This window comes from Leuresthes tenuis, unplaced genomic scaffold (assembly GCF_036924035.1).
Source record: "Leuresthes tenuis unplaced genomic scaffold, fLeuTen1.0.hap1 SCAF_18, whole genome shotgun sequence".
NCBI classification, from domain to species: Eukaryota; Metazoa; Chordata; class Actinopteri; order Atheriniformes; family Atherinopsidae; genus Leuresthes; species Leuresthes tenuis.
The window spans coordinates 32136196-32156261 of NW_027325372.1; the positions used below are offsets into that span (position 1 = coordinate 32136196).

At 41.3% G+C, this 20066-nt stretch overlaps 2 protein-coding genes across 2 annotated transcripts in view; one reads left to right on the forward strand and one right to left on the reverse strand.

Annotated features, from left to right (window-relative positions):
* s100v2 (S100 calcium binding protein V2) overlaps window positions 1–20066 on the reverse strand; it is a 264791-nt gene that overhangs the window by 238648 nt on the left and 6077 nt on the right. The gene's annotated exons all lie outside the window — the stretch shown is intronic.
* sema4ab (sema domain, immunoglobulin domain (Ig), transmembrane domain (TM) and short cytoplasmic domain, (semaphorin) 4Ab) overlaps window positions 1–20066 on the forward strand; it is a 90281-nt gene that overhangs the window by 56191 nt on the left and 14024 nt on the right. Inside the window, exons 8-11 of the mRNA XM_072370823.1 lie at window positions 10375–10556; window positions 13279–13423; window positions 13744–13933; window positions 17648–17763. Coding sequence (XP_072226924.1) covers window positions 10375–10556; window positions 13279–13423; window positions 13744–13933; window positions 17648–17763 — 633 coding nt within the window. The remainder of the gene's footprint in view (window positions 1–10374; window positions 10557–13278; window positions 13424–13743; window positions 13934–17647; window positions 17764–20066) is intronic.

Sequence of the window (20066 nt, forward strand, 5' to 3'; positions counted from 1 at the left end):
TCCTCATGTTCAGAAGCTTCATATTCAGCAACTAGTAACCCAGAGCTTGTAATTGGGGAAGCACCTGCCTGTCCTTGTGGGGATGATATCCTACACACAGTAGTTGATATTGTTCGTCACACACTCATTCATGGCAGTGATGTCACCTTTATGTGGCTCACAGAGTGTGACTGCAAAGCATCCCTGCAGGTCTTCCTCCACTCCGTGAGGCTACTTATTTAAAGTCCATATGATCACTGGATATTGTGGAAGACACCCATGGAGGAAAAATTCCACACCATCAATATCAAGTGTGGTATCTATCAAGGAGATGCTCTGTCCACACTGCTGTTCTGCATTAGTCTGCAACCATCAGCCACCTCCTCTACATAAATGACATCAAGTAGTATGCCAGGACTGAGCATGATACACCAAGACATACATCAAGGATATTGAGATGTCATTCGGACTAAATAAATACAGCCAAATTATATAAAAAAAGAAGCAAGGTGATCACAACTGAGGGGGATGAACTACCACAGGGCACCATAGTAGACATTCAGAACAGGTACAAATGCCTTGTACAATGCCTTCACTTGTACAACATCTTGCCCACCATAGAAGTGAAGAAGTTCCCCAACCAAAAGCCCTGGATCCAAAGTCGGGTATGGCGCATGCTGCATGCTTGCTCCACTGCATTTAAATCTGGCAACGAGACGGAGTACAAAGCTGCAAAGTATGGACTGAGGAGAGCCATCACAGCGGCCAAGAGGCAGTACAGAGAGAAGCTGGACAGCTTCTACTCTTCTGCCGACTCCGGGCGGACATGTTTTGAGAGAGTGATGCTAGCCTACATTCAGAGCACCAAAGCACTTTGAATTGTCTTGTGTACGAATTGTGCTCTACAAATAAACTTGCCTTGCCTTGCCACCATGCCAAACATCCTGGACCCCTGCAGTATGCCTACCGGTCCAACAGATCCACCTCAGACGCCATTGCTGCAGCCCTCCACCACTCCCTCTCCCACCTAGAAAACAAGACTCCTACATCAGGATGCTCCTTGCTGATTACAGCTCTGCTTGCAACATGGTCATCCCCCACAAGCTCACCAATAAACTGTCTGCTCTTGGCCTGAACCCCACCCTTTGTGACTGGCTCCTGGAAATTTCTGACTGGCAGCCCCCAGTCTGTCAGGATCGGCAACAGGACTTCAGCCAGTATAGCCACAAACGTGGGCACCCAACAGGGGTACATCCTCAGCCCTATTCTGTACACCCTATTCTCTACGTCCTCTTCACCCACGACTGTGTCCTCCCACAAGGACAAAGGCATCCTGAAGTTTGCAGATGACACCGCAGTGATAGGACGTACCACTGGCGGAGATGAAGCGGCCTACATGAGGGAGGTGGCAAGTCTGGTGTCCTGGTGTGAGGACAACAACCTCACCCTCAATACGGACAAGATGAAGGTGATGATAGCGGACATGAGGAAGGAGAGGAGACCTCATCAGCCACTATTCATCCGAGAGCTTGCAGTGGAGAGGGTGAGCACCTTCAAATACCTGGGGGTGCACATCAGTGAGGACCTCATCTGGACAGTGAACACCACACAGCTGGTGAAGAAGGCTCAACAGTGGCTGTATTTTCTGAGGTGGCTCAGGAAGTTTTGCATGTCGGCTGAGATCCTCAGGAATTTCTACAGCTGCGTTTTTGAGAGCATCTTGACCAGTTGCATCACTGTGTGATACGGCAGTGCCACTGTCATGGACCACAAGTGCCTGCAGAGAGTGGTGACAGCTGAGAGGATCATCAGGACTCCACTCCCATCCCTGCAGAGCATATACAATGGCAGAGTCCACAGGAGAGCTGCCTCCATCATCAAAGACCCACCCCCTCCCAGCATGGACTGTCCACACTTCTCCCCTCAGGCCGTAAGTACAAAAGTGTGAAATGCAGGACCACCAGGCTCAAGAACTCTTTTTCCCCACTGCCATCAGATAAAAATTGCACTACCAATAACCTGTTCACATTAATTTTTGCACTATGCAGTGTATATATATTTATAATTTTTCTTCTGTTTATTTGTATTTTGTAGATAGCTTTTTTTTTTTACTGTACATAGCTTTTTTTTACTGCTTTAACTGGCTTTCTTGCAGGCAACAAAGTAACTTTTTCATTGCACAGGGAAACATGTTTCTACTGTGCATATGACAATAAAAACTTTGAAACTTGGGATCCCACATGTAAATGGCAATCATAAGGAGGCCACAAGGAAGTCAGCCACAACCAAGTACCTACAAAGAGTAAAGCAGGTCCAGAAGAGTCAACTGACTGGGATGAACAAAGTTTGAGCTATCAACGCCAATCATTGGATAACAATCTGCTGTGATAAGCTGGCCAAAGGAGTTGATAGAAACTACTGTTATCAAGACCAGAAAGCTCCGCACAATGCACAGAGGGTCTTACCCCAAGCCCAGGACCCTGAGATTGTACACTCAGCGGAAAGAGGGAGGCTGTGGGCGAGTAAGCGTCCCCTCAGCATAAATTTGTTGTTTCATCCTATCCAGGATGAGCAGGCAGGTACAGCATACATTGAACGCCATTACCAAGCAGCAGGAATAGTGTGCAGGAACATCTGAGCAAAGTATGGGTTGGAAAAATGAAAGTCAGAATCTTGAAGTCAAAATAGGAGATACCTCCAGAGGTAGTGGAGAATCAATGAGCTAAGATCCTGTGGGACTTCCAGATCCAGGATGATGGCTGTGGTGGTCGACAGACTATAGAATGAGTGGTCAACTAGACTAGAAAAGCATTATGTAAGTACCATGCCAACAAGTTCCGAAATTAATTGCCGAAGCAATTGAGGGGATGCTAGTACATTGGAAAATTCCCAAGTCCAGCATTCATGTTGTTTTCAACGACAACACTAGCAACATGAAGAAAGCCATGGACGAGATGGATGTACCAAGTTTGGGATGCTTTGCCCACACTCTTCAGCTGTGGTGCATGAAGTGCTACTGTCACAGAGAAGTGTGAGTGATGCACTAGCGAATGGTAGGAGGATAGTCGCGCATTTCAAACACTTGCCACTGGCTACTACACGTCTCGAGGATCTTCAAAAGGATCTCCAAATGCTCACCAAACATCAGCACCAAGACGCTGCAACGAGGTGGAACAGTACCTACTATATGGTCGAGAGTTTACTGGAGCAGAAGCATATGGAGCTGACCACGACCTGCCAGTGACCCTTACAGCTAACCAGTGGGCTTTACTGGAGAAAATAATCACCGTTCTGGCACCATTTGAAGAACTGACCAGACAGATGAGTTCCTCCATTTCACCTGCAGCTGAAGTCATCCCCTCGGTCACAGTGCTGAATCGCCTGCTTGCTCGGGTGAACAAGGAGAACATGGGTATAAAAAACACATGAAAAAACCCTTCTTGAGGCTGTCCAGAAAAGATTCAAGACCATCAAGAATGAGCCCTTGTATGCAGTTGCTACTCTTTTAAGCCCACGATTCAAAGACGGGTATGTTGTCTAATATTTTTATTAAATGTCTATATTATAAGCAAATTTTTTAAATGGTGTTTTGGATAACTACATACTGCATTATTATTGAATACTATTACATTAATATGTTACCATTAAAAACTACTATGGAGGAGGTTGTTTATTTGCTTATTTTATACATTTAATATTTTTCATTTGTTTCAGATACTTCACAGGTGCAGACAGCATCAAGCATGCCAAGGGTGCTCTGACCCAAGTAGCACAAGCACACAGGTTCAAATACAGACATATTTGACAGAACAAACGGTCTCACACTCAGACAGCCCATTCCAGTACTGGGGAGTCAACCAAATTCGGTTTCCCACCCTGGCTGCCACTGCTCCAAAGTTTCTGTGCTCCTCGTACCAGTGTTGACAGTGAGAGACTGTTCAGTGCAGCATCCAACATTGTTGATGCAAGAAGGAACAGGCTTGGAGGAGAGAGAGCAGAAATGCTCATCTTCTTGAAGAAGAATCTGCCTGTGCTCTTGAAATTATGAACAATACTAAATTGCTCAAATGCTACTGCAATGTGTAGCCTACTTAAAATATGATTTGTTTACTATGTAGCTGCATCTCTTTTGATTTGTATTTTTTAATGTTTACTTTATAGGTTGGTGTTGCTCTACTGTTCTATTTAAATTACTTTTGTAATCAAAGACATTGTGACTGCATTTTATTAAAAAAAAAAACTATTCTTAGATTTATTTAGTTATGTTGCTGTTGCGCTACTGTTTTTTATACTGTTCTATTTAAAAAAAATAGAGATTGAGATGGAGTAGACGTACGTTGAGTCTCGCTCCTGCAGCTATTGACAATTTTACGTTTTAAGACCCCGAAAGTCGCAACAAACCGAGAGTACTCAAGTGATTTAGTCTGTTTTGATTAACATACTACCGAAATATGTCGACAGAATGTGAAAGACCAGGGTGCTAAGGTCAATCCCTCACACGAGGCAGATGACGAGTTTAGCACGGCAGCCATTGCTAACCTCTTGGAAGAACACCGCCAAGCCCTCACCGCTGATTTTAAAGCTTCTATTTCAACACTCGAAGCAAAGTTGGACCACGTCCACACCACAGTGTCAGGCCACGCTCAGAAGATAAACTCTCTTGAAGCAAATGCTAACTTAGAAGACGAGCATTTGTTGACATTGGAGGCATCCTGTGCTATGCTAGCAGAGACCAATGCTAAGCTGTTAGCCAAGGTTAGTGACCTTGAGTCTCAGAGTCGGCGAAACAACAGCAGAGTGGTCGTCATACCTGAGTCAGTGGAGGGGCCGCGGCCCACCACCTTCTTTGCAGAGATGCTCATGGAGATTTTTGGTGAAGGCTTCCTAGAATCACTGCCTGAATATGACAGAGCTCATCGTACACTATCCGAGAAACCTAAGCAGGGGCAGAGAGCACGGCCCGTCATCATCAGGCTACATGGGTACCAAGTGAAGGAGAGGATCATACGCGAGGCCCGAGCCAGGAGAGGTAAGCTACAGTACCGCGGCTCCCCCATCTCCATCTACAAGGACTACGTTCCGGAGGTGGTAGAACAACGCCAGAAATACCGGGAGGTGATGCCGAAGCTCTACAACCTGGGCTTCAAGCCTGCACTGCTATTCCCTGCCAGGCTTTTCATTGTGATGAAGGATGGAGGTAGGAAGAGACTCTCTTCGGTCCCAGGGGCTAAAGGCTTCATAACATCCATACGCATGGAAGAGACCTGATGGCCGCGGGCGGCTATTAATTACACCGCAGATGAGCCGTTGTTGTAAGAACTTGTTGTGAGGTAATGTGATGCTAACTGTATAACTGTGTATTTTTCAAGCCCTAGACGGGCTCGAAGTTAATTGGCAGACTGTGTCATCTGCAATAGAGGTCCTGTCTATTTTTTGGGGGGGTTTTGTCCCTCCTTTTCTTCCTCTCCCCCCTCTCTTTTCCCTTCCATTACACTAGAGAATACACTGGGCCATGCAGTGTCAATCTAACCTGTTATTGTTCCTATAGATGGCTAATGCTGTGAAGACAGGTAATGGAGTGTGTCTAATTTCCTGGAATACTAAGGGCATGATTAAAATCGGTCAGGTCTTGACACAGTTACAGCACCTTAAAGGGGACGTGGTGTTTCTGCAATAAACACATCTCCAAACATCTGACATCCCACGTATCAAGAGGGCATGGATGAGCCATTTATTCCATTAAAAATTTGCAGATAAAGTTAGAGGGGCAGCCATCATTATTCATACAACGGTCCTGTTTGAGCCAACAAATGTCACTGTAGATACTGACGGCCGTTATATCATAGTTTCGGGCACACTTCAGAATATACCAATGGTCTTGGTTTCAATTTATGTACCTACCTGGGACGATGACCAGTTTTTCTTGAGGCTCTTGGCAAAAATTCCAAACACTGACAGTCACCGCATTATCATAGGTGGGGACTTCAATCCGGTGCAAGATGTGACTCTCGATAGATCTGCCGCTACACAAGCCACACTATCCAAATCAGCAAACATAGTACAAACATATGCTTCACAGTTGGGAATTTCAGATCCCTGGAGGTTTAAAAAAAACCCACGGTAGAGCTTTCTCCTTTTTTTCCCATGTACATCACACATTCTCCCGAATTGATTTCTTTCTACTTGAGAATAATCTCCTAGACTGTGTGAATGCATGTGAATATCACCCAAAAACCACCTCCGACCATGCTCCTACCACAGTTGATATTAGTTTACCGCAGGATGCAATTCCACATGCACTATGGAGGTTTAGTTCATACTTGCTGTCGGATAATACATTTAAAGATTTTGTTGCGACTCAAATCCGTTCTTACATAGAGTTTAATTACACCCCTGATATCAACAGTAATACTCTGTGGGAAGAGCTTAAAGCTACTATTAGAGGACAGGTGATATCCTATACTTCCCAAATGAGAAGGGCTGAACAGACTAGGCTGATGGAAATTGCAGATGAACTTCTGAAACTTGATGGAACCTACTCCACCTCTCCGTCCCCTACCCTCTATAAGAAACGGCTACTACTGCATTCGGAACATGACCTGTTAATGACACGTAGAGTGGAGAGGCAGCTGTGCCAATCGAAACAAAGCTTTTTTGAGCAGGGAGATAAGGCAGGGAGACTCTTGGCACAGCAAGTCCGAGCTACTAGCGCGTCTAGATTGATTCCTCAAATTAAACTACCTGATGGTAGCCACACCTCTGATCCAGTAGTTATCAATAAGTATTTTTCTGATTTCTATGCCACATTGTATACTTCTGAATGTGCCCCAATTACTGCAACAACCTCTAATCCTTTAGACCGGTTAATGTATCCTCAAATTGATGTGAATATTGCTGGAGAACTGGGTAGACCCATCTCTTTGTTTGAGGTGCATGGGGCAATCAGTGCTATGGAAAACAGGAAGTATCCGGGACCCGACGATTTTACAGTCAAGTTCTTTAAGGCATACTCAATGCTATTAGCCCCCATCCTTGTGAGGATGTTCAATGATTCCTTTACTGAAGGTAGATTACCAGCGACTTTGTACGAGGCATCTATTTCATTGCTTCTGAAGAAAGACAGAGATCCTACCTCCTGCGGTAACTAAAGACCATTTTCGCTTTTAAACGTAGACTGTAAGATTCTGGCTAAGGTTCTTGCCCTCCGTCTCCAAAGTGTGATGTCATCAATAATTTCATTAGACCAGACAGGGTTCACATTAGGAAGACATTCATTCTTCGACACCAGAAGGCTGCTGAACACAATATTCTCGCCCACGTCTAACACTCCTGAAATCATAGTGGCGCTTGATGCTGAGAAAGCTTTCGACCGAGTTGAGTGGAGCTTTCTGTTTTTTATCTTAGAGAAATTTGGATTTGATTCTACCTTCATCTCTTGGGTTAAACTTCAGTATGCAACCCCATCCGCTTCTGTAAATACCAACGGCGTCCATTCACCATACTTCCCTCTTAAACGTGGGACCCGGCAGGGTTGTCCACTTTCACCCTTGCTGTTCAATATAGCCATCGAGCCACTAGCCATCTGGCTTAGAAACCAGGATGAGTTTGAAGGCATTACTCGTTACGGTCTAACCCATAAACTCCTTATATGCCGATGACCTTCTTTTATTTATTTCCAACCCCACAGTCTCCCTCCCCTCAGTTTTGTCAATTCTGAATCAGTTTGGGCACTTATCAGGATATAAATTGAACATTCAGAAAAGCGAGCTATTTTTTGTTAACGATTTAGCGAGGTCACTCCCACAATCCATATTTCAGGTATTTGGGGGTCTTCATAACTAACTCCTCCAGGGAACTTTTCTAGAAGAATTTTCAGCCAGTACTAGATAAGTGCAAATTAGACTTGTCCAGATGGGCTGCCCTCCCCCTGTCCGTTGCAGGCCGAGTTAATCTTATTAAGATGGTTTTTCTTCCGCGATTTCTGTATCTCTTTCAACACATCCCAATTTGTCTTAATAAATACGTTTTTTACTAATCTTGACCAACAATTTAACGCTTTTATTTGGCATAATAAACCATTCCGTATTAAGAAACATGTTCTCCAACTTTCTAAACCTGAAGGGGGATTAGCACTGCCAAATTTACATCACTACTTATGGGCCTGCAATATAAATATACTTCTATACTGGCTCCACAGTGAAGGTACAGATGCCTGTCCACCCTGGGCTCGCACTGAAATAGCTTCTTCTTCCTGCTCCTTGCATTATATGATTTGCTCACAGCTCCCCATAAGTGCCCATAAGGTCTCACCTACTCTTGACTCTTGCCCCAGTTTTGAATAACTATACATTCCTTCCTTCCTGCTCTGACCCCACTTTTCGTGTATGGTCAGATAAGGGTCTCAGAACACTTAATGACCTCTATGACGAAGGTGTTTTCATGTCTTTTGCATCTCTTTCAGACAAATACAATTTCCCCAATAGCCACTTTTTTCGGTACCTCCAAATGAGACACTTTATTCAAAAGTTTACACATTTCCCAAACCGCCCCCCTGAAGCTGAAATGGACCAATTTTTGTCTCTGAACTTGCAACAGAAACGACTGATATCTGTCATTTATAATAAGATTGCTCTTCTGAGTCAAGCGTCAACTATATCATCTAAAAGTGCTTGGGAAAAGGATTTTGGGATGGATATAACTGAGGTCCAGTGGAGGGACATTTTAAAATTGATCCATTCTTCATCTATATGTGCCAGGCACGGTCTATTGCAGTGGAAGGTGCTTCATAGAGCTCACATTACCAATGCTAAACTGGCTAAGATATATCTTAATCACGGTGACACGGTGACCGTTGTAAACAGTCCCCAGCCGACCATGCACACATGTTCTGGACGTGCCCAAAACTGACTAACTTTTGGTCTGATATATTCCAAACTCTCAAACAAGCTCTCAATAGAAATTTAGAACCGAATCCCCTGACTGCTTTTTTTTGGTCTTCCACCGACTAAAAATCTTCCCACAACTATACAGCGTGTCATGGCCTTTACCACCCTGCTTGCCAGGCGTGCAATTCTCCTCAGATGGAAACATGTGTCTCCCCCAACTCACATCAGTTGGGTACGAGAAATTTCACTATGTCTTAAGTTAAAGAAGTTAGGGTTTTCACAGAAGGGATCTTTGACAGCATTCCACGAAACCTGGAACCCACTACTGGCTTATATTGGCAATAGTGTCACTGTTACTCCTGATGACGAAGACACTTCTTAAAGGTTGGAAAGAGAGGAACCCCCCCCAATTCTAATTATTTTCCTTTTTTATTTTTTGTTTTATTTTGTTTTACTATTCTAATGTTTTACTCTATTGTGTCCTAATGTACTTAGATTATCTACTTATGTTGCTATGTAACAATGTATTTGTCTACTGTAACTGCATCTGACATGGATTGTCGGGAGGGATAGTGGAGTTCATGTCGGGGTATTGTCTTGTTCTGTTTTTCTAAGGCAGACACTCTGATGTAGGATGATGCTGACTCACCTTCCTGTACTGTCTGCAGAAAATGAATAAAGAAATTTGGAAAATAAATAACTGATACATAACTGCATACATAACACAACACCACTCAGCTTGTGTTTGGGTGTTTTGTTCTTTGGGTGAACAGCCAGTCTCTGTCTGAGACAGACACTATCTTTGTCCTGGTCTCCAGATGCAGCATCTGATGAAGATCTTGTTAATTTGGGTAGCATACAAACCAGACAGTTGCTGGAGTAAATAATGGTATATATAATGTATATCAAATATATGTATATGTATATAATATCATAAACCCATACTTTATTCGCAATAAAACTGATATATCAAATGTTGAAACTGTGTTTTTTTACCATTTCAGAAAAGGATTTTGAATTGATGGCATTTTAAGCTTTTATCTTTCATGGCATTTTTAATACATTTTAAAATGGATGGGTTGGGACTATATTTAACACAGTTTACTGAGTGTTGCCTGTTTTTAATGCAGTGTGGCCTTAGTGTCATAAGATCATGGTCTATGGATATTGATTTTTGGTCTAGTAGATTGTGCACAAAGAAACCTTCTGTTATGTACTATAGATTATTCAGTCTTTACAATTTTACATTGAGAAACACAAGCTTTTTCAGATTGCTGAACCTCTGCCTGTCTTTACTTCTAAGAGACTCTCTCTTTAATGTGTTCTTTTTATATCCAATCATTGTTCTGACTTGTTGCCAAAATAACCGAATAAGTCGCAACGTATTTTTCAACTTTTTTCTTTTTAGTACCATCGACTGAATTATCCATGATCCACTGAATGAAAAGTATCACACCAATAAGCTGCAAAGCTGTGTTATACCTGATGTCTTTTTCCTCTCATGTGTCAGAGTGACATTGGAGGTCAGCGGACTCTACAGCGAAGATGGACCACGTTTGCCAAAGCTCAGCTGTTGTGCCAGGCTGGCAGTGAGCTGCCATATAATGTGATCCAAGATATAGACATCCTACCACCAGCAGAGGGAGCTCCTGCAGATGACACACTCTTTTATGGCATTTTCACCTCTCAGTGGTCAGTAATCTTTAACACTTTATGCTTCCTTCTGGAGATTCTGGAGAATCTATATATTGCATTTGAATATAACTCAAATTATACTGTATAGTTGCAGAAACTGTATAAAGTGCTGACAACAAGGAAGTCACCTTTAAGCTCACATTTTAACTAGAAAATATGTTTTCAACTACAACACTACATCAAAAATGATGGTTTGAAGGAATAAGTCATTAAGTCAGACCAGTTTTTCAATAGGCTTTACCAAGCATCTTCCTCATTTGTCTGAATTATTTCCTTACTTCTCATATCTGTGTCTTTTCCTCAAACCTTAGTTCCTTATACTAAAGATGCAACAAGAGAGAAATCAAGGAAACATTTTTTTGAAAAACAGGCTTTTTCTATGAGCAATCATCTGACATCATAGTGGCTGTTGACTGACTAATGCAGCTCTTTATTTTTGCAACACAGAATTTTTTTGCCCATGCTTCATAAATAGATAAAGGAAAAACATCAAAAATATAAAAAAATATATATTTTACACTATCATTTGTTTATTGTTTAAAATGATCCAATATTACATAACTAAGAGTAGCCTTGTGCAGCAGTAATTGTTACTTTTGCAAAATGTTGGTGCTGCTGTAGCTCAGGAGGAAGAGGGGTCGTCTGCTAATCGGAAGGTACAAGGTTTGATTTGCGGCTACACCTCATTTCAAAGTTCTTTGGTAAGATGCTGAATCCCCCGTGGCTTTTGATGCGTTCATTGGCATGTGGGTGATAAATAGAGATAAAACTGCCTGTAGAACTATATAGATTAAGAAGTGGTGTATAGGTGTGTGTATGAATGTGGCTTGTAATATAATACTTTGTGTAATCAACAAGACCAGGAAAGTGGCATAGAAATGTTACAAACTTTAGGTCATACCTTCACAGAACTGAAGTGAAGGTATGGTCCTCCTGCTGCAGCCAGGTTTCTGTAAGACAAAATATATCAAAATGATGATCACAGATTAAATCATTCACTAACAGAGACTTCCAAAGGAGAGATCTAATATTCAGCAAACCACATTTAATAGTTTGATGTTTTTATTCAGTTAAAGTTTTTGTTTTAAATTTTTTTTAGGTTTTCTGTGAATGCCTTGGAACAGCAATATACAACAGAGAACAGAGAATATATATGTGGAGAGATCCAACACAGAGATTCAGGGTGAAGATATGGAGATGTGACAAGGAACCTGTGGGTCCAAAGAGGATCTGTTTAGCTGGACAGAGGGTGGTTTTCATTGAGTGTCATTCTAAACTAAACCTGCCACTAGACTGCCCCACCAGTCTGATCCTTCTTCTCCTTAAATCTTGTGCTCTTTCTCATCACTGACCACGTTTTTGTTTCTCAAGTTTTCCATTCTTTTTCTATACACCTTTTTCAAAAGTTTCTGTACACTTCAATAACTGCTTCTCTCCTTCCCTGAAGGCCTTCTTATTAATTTATTAGTTTCTTAGAGCAGCTTTTCAGGTCACTGGTGATGCAAGGTTTATTAATGTGGAACTACTTCATTGTCCTGGTAGGAATTTTTTAAAATTTATAAAGCCTGTCACATACGATGGCCCTGAAGTGCAAATCACAACGGCAAATCAGAAAACACAACGGCAAAACAGAAACGACAATGACATTAACCAAACCGTAAAGATAGGTACCCTCGGGCCATCAGTCTGATGGTCCGTCAGAAGGACAACACCGCCAGACAAACAGAAACGGACGAACATGCCAATTTTCTTGGGCTACCTCTTGAAAGTATTTTTGATCACACTTTGCTGCTGAACAATGGGTGTGGAGGTGAGCAGTAGGGCTGCACGATTATGACCAAAATCATAATCACGATTATTTTGATCAATATTGTAATCACGACTATTAATCATGTCTGGAAAAATTCAACTTTAAATTAAAATAAATGAGAAATAATGCAAGACAAAAACCCAATAATTTAACATTTTAAAGTACTAACTGTATTGATCGAACAGATGTCTTTGGCCAAATAAAAAGATATGGCGTCTGTTATTTCTGTGTGTCTTTGGGAGGTAGATGGATCGGATTCGGCCCGGTGCAGAGCTGCTGTAATGTTGTCTGGGTCGGCGCTGGACATGGACGGGGATTGTGAATTGTGAATTAACATTAGCTTTGGCCTTCTTTCATTCCTGATATTTAGGTTTGTCATGTTTTTTCAGGTGATTGAACAAATTAGTGGTGTTACCACCAAAATCGTGATCATGATCAAAATACGATTAATTGTGCAGCCCTAGTGAGCAGTATCACATTGTGGTCTGTTTTTTTTTGGATGGGCCCAATGAAGGATGGGCAGAAGAGCTGTATTTGGCTCTTAAATTTGCTTAGATTAAATAAAGCATTCTATCTTTTTCCGGTGTAGCAGTTAAACTGTTGTAAAGTTAGAAGTGTAAAGGAGGGAGAGACATGGTTAAAATTTCCAGAGTCTGTTATATAGATTTACTTTAATTCTAAGCACCCTTTGAATTCTATGTTAAGTAACCAGTCTTTGGAGGACAGCATGCACTTTTTGTTAATGAGAAGGAAGCTATAGACTTAACTGCTACATCTTCATACTACTCTAACCCACAATTGTTCTTTTGCTAGAATCTGAAAAATGCATTGCTGTGACATTGTTAATGGATTTATACATTGGCTGTTGTTGTGTCTATATTTGGTTAATTTTTGTTCTCAAATAACCAGGTCTGTCAACTCTGGACGGTCTGCAGTTTGTTCATTTCGTCTGAATGAGATCAAATCAGTTTTCTCTGGTAACTACAAAGTCCTAAATAGGGACACATTACAGTGGAGTACACGAGTTCAAGAGAAGGTTGCAAATCCAGGAGAGGTAAATCATTACTTTCGTGATAAAATGTAACTATTAAAAAGTTTCACATTTGATCTTTGACAGTGAAAACTCCAGGTTATGACCTAGCAAACCTTGAATGCACATATGCTGCCTTTAAGTCTTAAGTAGGTTTTACATTCCAACCTATCATTGAGTTTTGTACTGTTATTTTATTTTCAAGTGTTAATGCTCCTTCAGCACCAGCCATAGCAAATTGCTAAATTATTTTATCAGTGTGATTGCATTAAGTATTCTTTTAATGTAATGAAAGTGAATAATTCAGATTTACTTCTGACTGTATCATATTTTTTGTGTGGTAGTGTGGCCTGCACAATGCATCAGATAACGCCCTGCGCTTTGTCAAAGAAAACTTTCTGGCAGAAGACATTGTGCGACCGGTTGGAAGAAGTCTGACTTTGGTGTCCACTGAGCACACCTACAGCCATCTGACTGTTCAGAGAGTCCAGGCTGTCAATAGGAGGCACTACACTGTCCTGTTTTTGCTTACGGGTAGGACCTGAATCAGAACAGTATGACACTGAACATATTTTTCAACAGTGACATAATATATCATTTATATGTATATTATTAATAATATAATATTATTATTTATTTGTTTTCACACAACTCACTGCTATGGAAATTATTTACAAGCTTAGTTTAAATCCTTTCTCATTCTACTTTTCAAGTCAAAATTTGTTGAAACCCACTTACAAAGATGATGATTACAGATGATTATTGTCTTCTGAACGGGTTATAGGCTAAAAATTTGTCGCAGTGGTTTTGAAGCTATTTTTTTTAACATATAAATGAAAATCAACTGAACTTTCAGATTTTTAATATACATATATCAAATAAAATCAGCATTACGATGCCCTGTCAAGGCATGCCTCCAGCAACCTTGGAATTACTATGAGATGTAGAAGTAAAGTGCCAGCTGCTTGGAACCAGAACATACTAATGTGAAGTGGTACTCTGGAACAAGACATTCATGGACTAGAGTAGAATACTACTATTCCATCAACCGGATGAGAGGGGATATTTGCTGTTGATGTTGGACCAAGGGATGCTCTGAAACCCAACATCTAAACTGACAAAGACACAACTTCCAACACAGTGTTCTTATGCTCGTTACAGAATCTGCTATAAAAACTAGAGATTAATGAGATACAACAAAGATGCTATTGCAAGGGGGAGCCAGGATGACAGGTAGGGCAAGATGCATCATCCTAACCATCTAAAAATGGATACCAAGCCCCTTTACACAGCCCTGAAAACCTTAACACAAGCACAGCTGATCTGAGATGGAAGATCATAGATAACCTCAATACATTGAGCCTTGTCTGGCTCTTGCCAAAGCCAAGAGCCTCTAAAAGTCTGCTAGAAAATATGAATGTGACACTGCATACAACACTTATTGGGACTATCACAGAGATCAATGAGACACTGATGCACGCCACAGCTGCAGTAATCCCATAGAGGCTCTGCAACAAAGAGCAATAAAAGGGAGTATTCTCAATGGAGAAGAAGGTTGGAGGCCAAGATGAAGGCAAAACAAAGGGAGGTTAGTCAGCTATCAGAGCTTCAGAAAGTGCAATGAAAAAGGAACTCCATAGGACATACAGCAAACTCTTCATACCTGAGGCAGTGGAAACTGACAAAGACCCACAGCTATGGCAACCTGCCTGAGAACTAGAGAAGCCAAAGCCAGGAAAATAAATGGACTGTTCTCCACTGAATGATGATAGACTCACACAGGGCTGAGACTAAACAGTACTGGAAGAGGATATGGGAGAGTTGGCTAGTTGATCTAAGAGCTGACCACAGCAATCTCTCAGGACAGGAATCAATGACCATGATAGAAGCAGACAGCCAAGAAAGTCTCAAGAAAGTCTCAAGTGTGAAGCGTAGGACTGCACTAGGCCCTGACATGATACACACATACTGGCTAAAGAAACTAACTGCACTCTATGAACCGTTAGCAGCACAAATCAGGCAGCTGCTACTGAATTGGACTCCTGACTGGTTAACTCTTAGTCAAACAGTCTTGATCATGAGAGATCCCCATAAGGGACAGTTCTATCCAACTACTGGCCAGTAATGTGCCTCTGTACAGCATGGAATCTCGTGTCAGGCATCATAGCGGATAAGTAGACATGTTCCTTAATACATGAGCGGGGCCCAGAGGAAAATTGCAAGCAACACAAGACAAGCTCACCATCAGTTACAGATCAACAGAACTCAAAACTGTCAGATCAGACATACAAATCTGTGCAAGACTGGATTGACTACAAAAAAGCCTCAGACTCAGTGCTGCACTCGTTAATATTGAAATGCTCCAAAATTTTCAATATCAACAGGACACTAAGAGCCTTCATCAAGAACTCAATCAAATTGTGTAAGACAACCTTAGAGGCTAATTCCACGCCAACTGCTCAAGTCACCATCAAGTGCTGTATCTACCAAGGAGATGCCCTGTCCCCAATGCTATATAGCCCTGAACTCCTTAAACCAGATCATCAATAAGATTGACTAAGGATACGGGTTCCAAAATGGAGCAATCATCAGCCACACTCCACATGGACAGCATCAAGCTATGAGCCAGTACTAAGTAAGACACTGACTCACCAAGAAAATCGGAATGTCATTCAAAGTTTAAAAATGTGGCTGAATGATATCTATAAGAGGTAAGATGATCACAACTGAAGGGCGTGAACCATCAAACAGCACCACAACAGATGTTCAGGACAGCTACAAATTAACTCAGGGTCCCAAAGGCAACCATCAAGAGACCACAAGGAAATCAGCCACAACCAAGTACCTAAAAAAGAGTAAGGCAAGTTTGCGCCATCAACATGTATTCCTTACCTGTTAGAAGATACCCTGCTGGTAGAGCAACCTGGCCAAAGTAGTAGACAGAAGTCACTGATATCAAGACAAGAAAGCTTATCACAGTGCATGAGGGATATCACCCCAAGTTCAGCATACTGAAACTCTACACAAAGTGAAAGCAGAACGACATGAGCCCCAGAGCCCCTATTCAGGACAAAACAACAAATATTCAGGAATAGCTCAGTGTGAACTGTTAAGCGAGTGCCTTAGGCAGCTGTAACCCAGTGAAGGGGAGGAGGAAAACAAGGGACCATTGTGGAGAAATAAGCCTCTGTATGTATGTACTACTGACATACTAAAGAAGTAGCTGATATCAAAAAGTTCTCTCAGTGGCTAGAAAAGACAGGTCTGAAAGACAGCACAGAGGCACATCACAGCAACTCAAAAACAGATCCTAAGCACAAAAGCAAAAGAGGCTGGGCTCTGCCACACGAGATAGGCCCCAAGAGGCAAACAGGCCTCCGTGACAGTCCAGCACATGGTAATGGGGTGTAAGATGCAGCCAGGTGTGACATACGTGGAACACCATAACCAAGTGGTGGTAGTAGTGTACAGGACCGAGCATGTGTTGGAAGCCCCAAATTGAAAGTGGGAGATACCTCAAAAGTTGGTGGAGAATGACAGAGCTAAGATCCTGTGGGACTTCCAGATCCTGACTGATAAACTAGTGATGACTAACTGGGGATGGCCAACTATAAGTAATCTAGTTGTAGTTGTAGCCATTCCGAGGGACAGCAACATCAAGAGGAAAGAACATGAGAAACTCTAAAAATGCCTAGACCTGAAGGAAGAATGTTGAAAGGATGTGGAAGGTGAAAGCAACAGTAGTACTAGTGGAAATTGGAGACCTCTGTGCTGTGATCCCCAAATTTGGAGGGTGGTTCCAACAGATCCCAGAAACAACATCAGAGATTTTTGTCCAGGGACCGTAGTTCTTGGAACAGCCAAGACACTATGTCGAACCATCAAGCTTCTAGGTCTCTATCTGTATAATGTATTATTGATTTTTGGCTTATTTGACTCTTAAGACAAGTGTAGACATTTATTTTGATGATGGAAGCAATACATGCAACTTTTGTGTTGTGTGTTTCTGCTGATATTGAGCTATGATGCTGACAAACTTGGTTCAGCTGGTAAAAGTTGTAGTACTCACATTTTAATCACAGAACTGATCAATTGAGTAAAGGATGTAGAATAAATGATTGAGTAGTTGTTGTTTTGCACGGTACTTTTTTTCTTTACTTTTTAAAACACTGATATTTCTACATGTTGTACAGTAGCATGTTTTATCAATTTCATCATCAAAGACTAACATTTTTTCCTGTGTTACAGAGGCTGGTCACTTACACAAAGCAGTGCTGCTGCAGAGCGGGGTTCACATCATTGAGGAAATTAAGGTTTTTGAGCAGACTCATCCTATCAAGAGTCTGAAACTCTCCATTCCCAAGGTGCATACAGACAGACATTCAATTTGTGATTTTAGGTATGGGTAGAGATTCAGAGTGGATTCCCTTTGAGAACCTTTAACCTACAGCTTGCTGTCTCATAAAATCAATATCGTAATCAGAATTTCTGATAACCTGACTTGACTACATTAGTTTAGATATTTCCAACAAAGCATCATTCATATATTATGGAAATAACAGTGTAAACAAATGTATCTCCAGTTCCAGTTTGAAGTATCCATAAACTCATGATGACTACAACTGTAAGGGCAATATATCTGTGGTGATTCATTTGAATGTTCTTTTGGGTTTTCTAATTGCGACACAAGTTATGGTACATAATGAACTTTAATCTTCCAATAAGATTATTAAGTTAGTATTGCTGAAAATTCCAAAATAAGTTTAAACTTTGATTTGAAACTAAAAATTTTGTTTTTTTGACAGCACTCACTGGATTGACAAACATACAGTTCGAACGGAATATCCAAGGAGCTCAGTGCAATCTGTAAAAAATAAAAATCATCTTGAAATTGATGGCAGCAACACATCTCATGGTAAACATGAAAGGGTCATGTTTTAATTGTCCATAGGGATATACCATAAGTATGTTTAAAACAGCCAAATTTCCTTTGTGTTAGCAAGCTCATTAAAACCTAAACCTTGTCTTAAAGATAACAGGTTCTATAACAGCTGACATGGAATATGTATTTTACATGTCATTTGACACTATTCATGCACAAAATACACTGATCAACAAGAGCAGATGTATTGCAAGTTGCCAACGGAAGAGTTGTTCACAAAAAGGCAGTAGCTAATTGAGCTTTCCAAATGCCTACAACTTGAAAAAAGACCCCAAATTTCTTACAATTGAAGAAGAAATGCGATGGATGATGGGCAGGAGCAAGTTTGGGAAACAGATGGAGGAAATTTAAGCCTTTCCTTGACACTGATGGGGAGTGTCACATCACTAGCAAATCAAATGAACAAGGCTGAAACGATCATGAGGACACAGCAAGAATATTAAGAATGGAGCATATACCAGATTCCAGTGCCTTTCTACTCAGCTTTCAGATGACAAAGGCTGACAGGGACATCAGGCGTAATGACAAAACTAAAAGCAGAGGTATGGCAGTGCTTGAATACAATAGAAATCCTGGACAAGTCACTGTGAAGGAGAGGATCTGTACCCAATAACATTGAACTGTTAGCTGTGAGTTTGTGTTGATATTATCCATAGATAGATTGATAGATTGACTTTTAACCTTTTAACAGTTTGTCAACTGCTCCACCGTTGGATCTTTTCTCTGCAAATGTAAAATATGCATACAGCTCCTCTGCTTGCCCTCCATTAGGAAAAATCTGACTACAACTGGTTCTCCCCGTCTCCAACTGTACATCCATTGTCAAACAACAATTTTCTTCTGTACGAACTTTGACAAAAGGTCTCAGGAGGCTGACATTGCCAGACCGTTGCTGGTTGTCAAATTCTTGTCTGATATAGGATTCTAGCTTCTCATGAGTGCTGGGTCTTCCTTGTTTTAGTTTGTATTTCATGATGAGCCAGATATTCTGGTATCCTTTGAATGGTATTTCTTGTCCCCTCTTTTTTGTCTTCTCAAACCAGCTGGTCGAGGCGGATGGCCACCCTTCATGAGTCTGGTTCTGCCAGAGGTTTCTTCCTGAGTCTGGTTCTGCCAGAGGTTTCTTCCTGTTAAAAGGAAGTCGTTCCTTTCCACAGTCGCCTCAGGCACGCTCAGGACGGGAGATTGGGCCGAAGAGAAGTTTCGGTGCAATCTGTTGGTTTCCTTAGCTAGAAAATGGTTTTTGAATTGGCTCTATATGTATGAACTGGACAATTTTTTTATCTAATTAACTGGATTTGATTGGATTATGATTACAATTAATTGGACTCTAATTGGCTTGAATTGAACTGTATCGTTCAAGTGCCTTGAGATGACATTTATTGACGCTATATAAATAAACTGAATTTATTTGAATTGAAAATTTGCTATTGGTGAGATGTTTGGACTGCAGGCTTGCCAGCGCAGCAACTGGAGTCTTTTATTATGAAGTCATACTGTTTCAATATATTCTGTATGTGGTTTAGGATCATCTTGCTGAAATGTAAGGCCTGCCCTGAAAAATACATCATCTGTTTCGGAGCATATGTTACTCTAAAGCTGCATATATCTGTCAGTAATGATGATGCCATTCTAGATGTCAAAGTTACCTGTTCCATAGGCACAAGTGCATCCCCATACCATCAGATTTGTAGGCTTTAGACCTGAGCACTCATAACAGGCCAG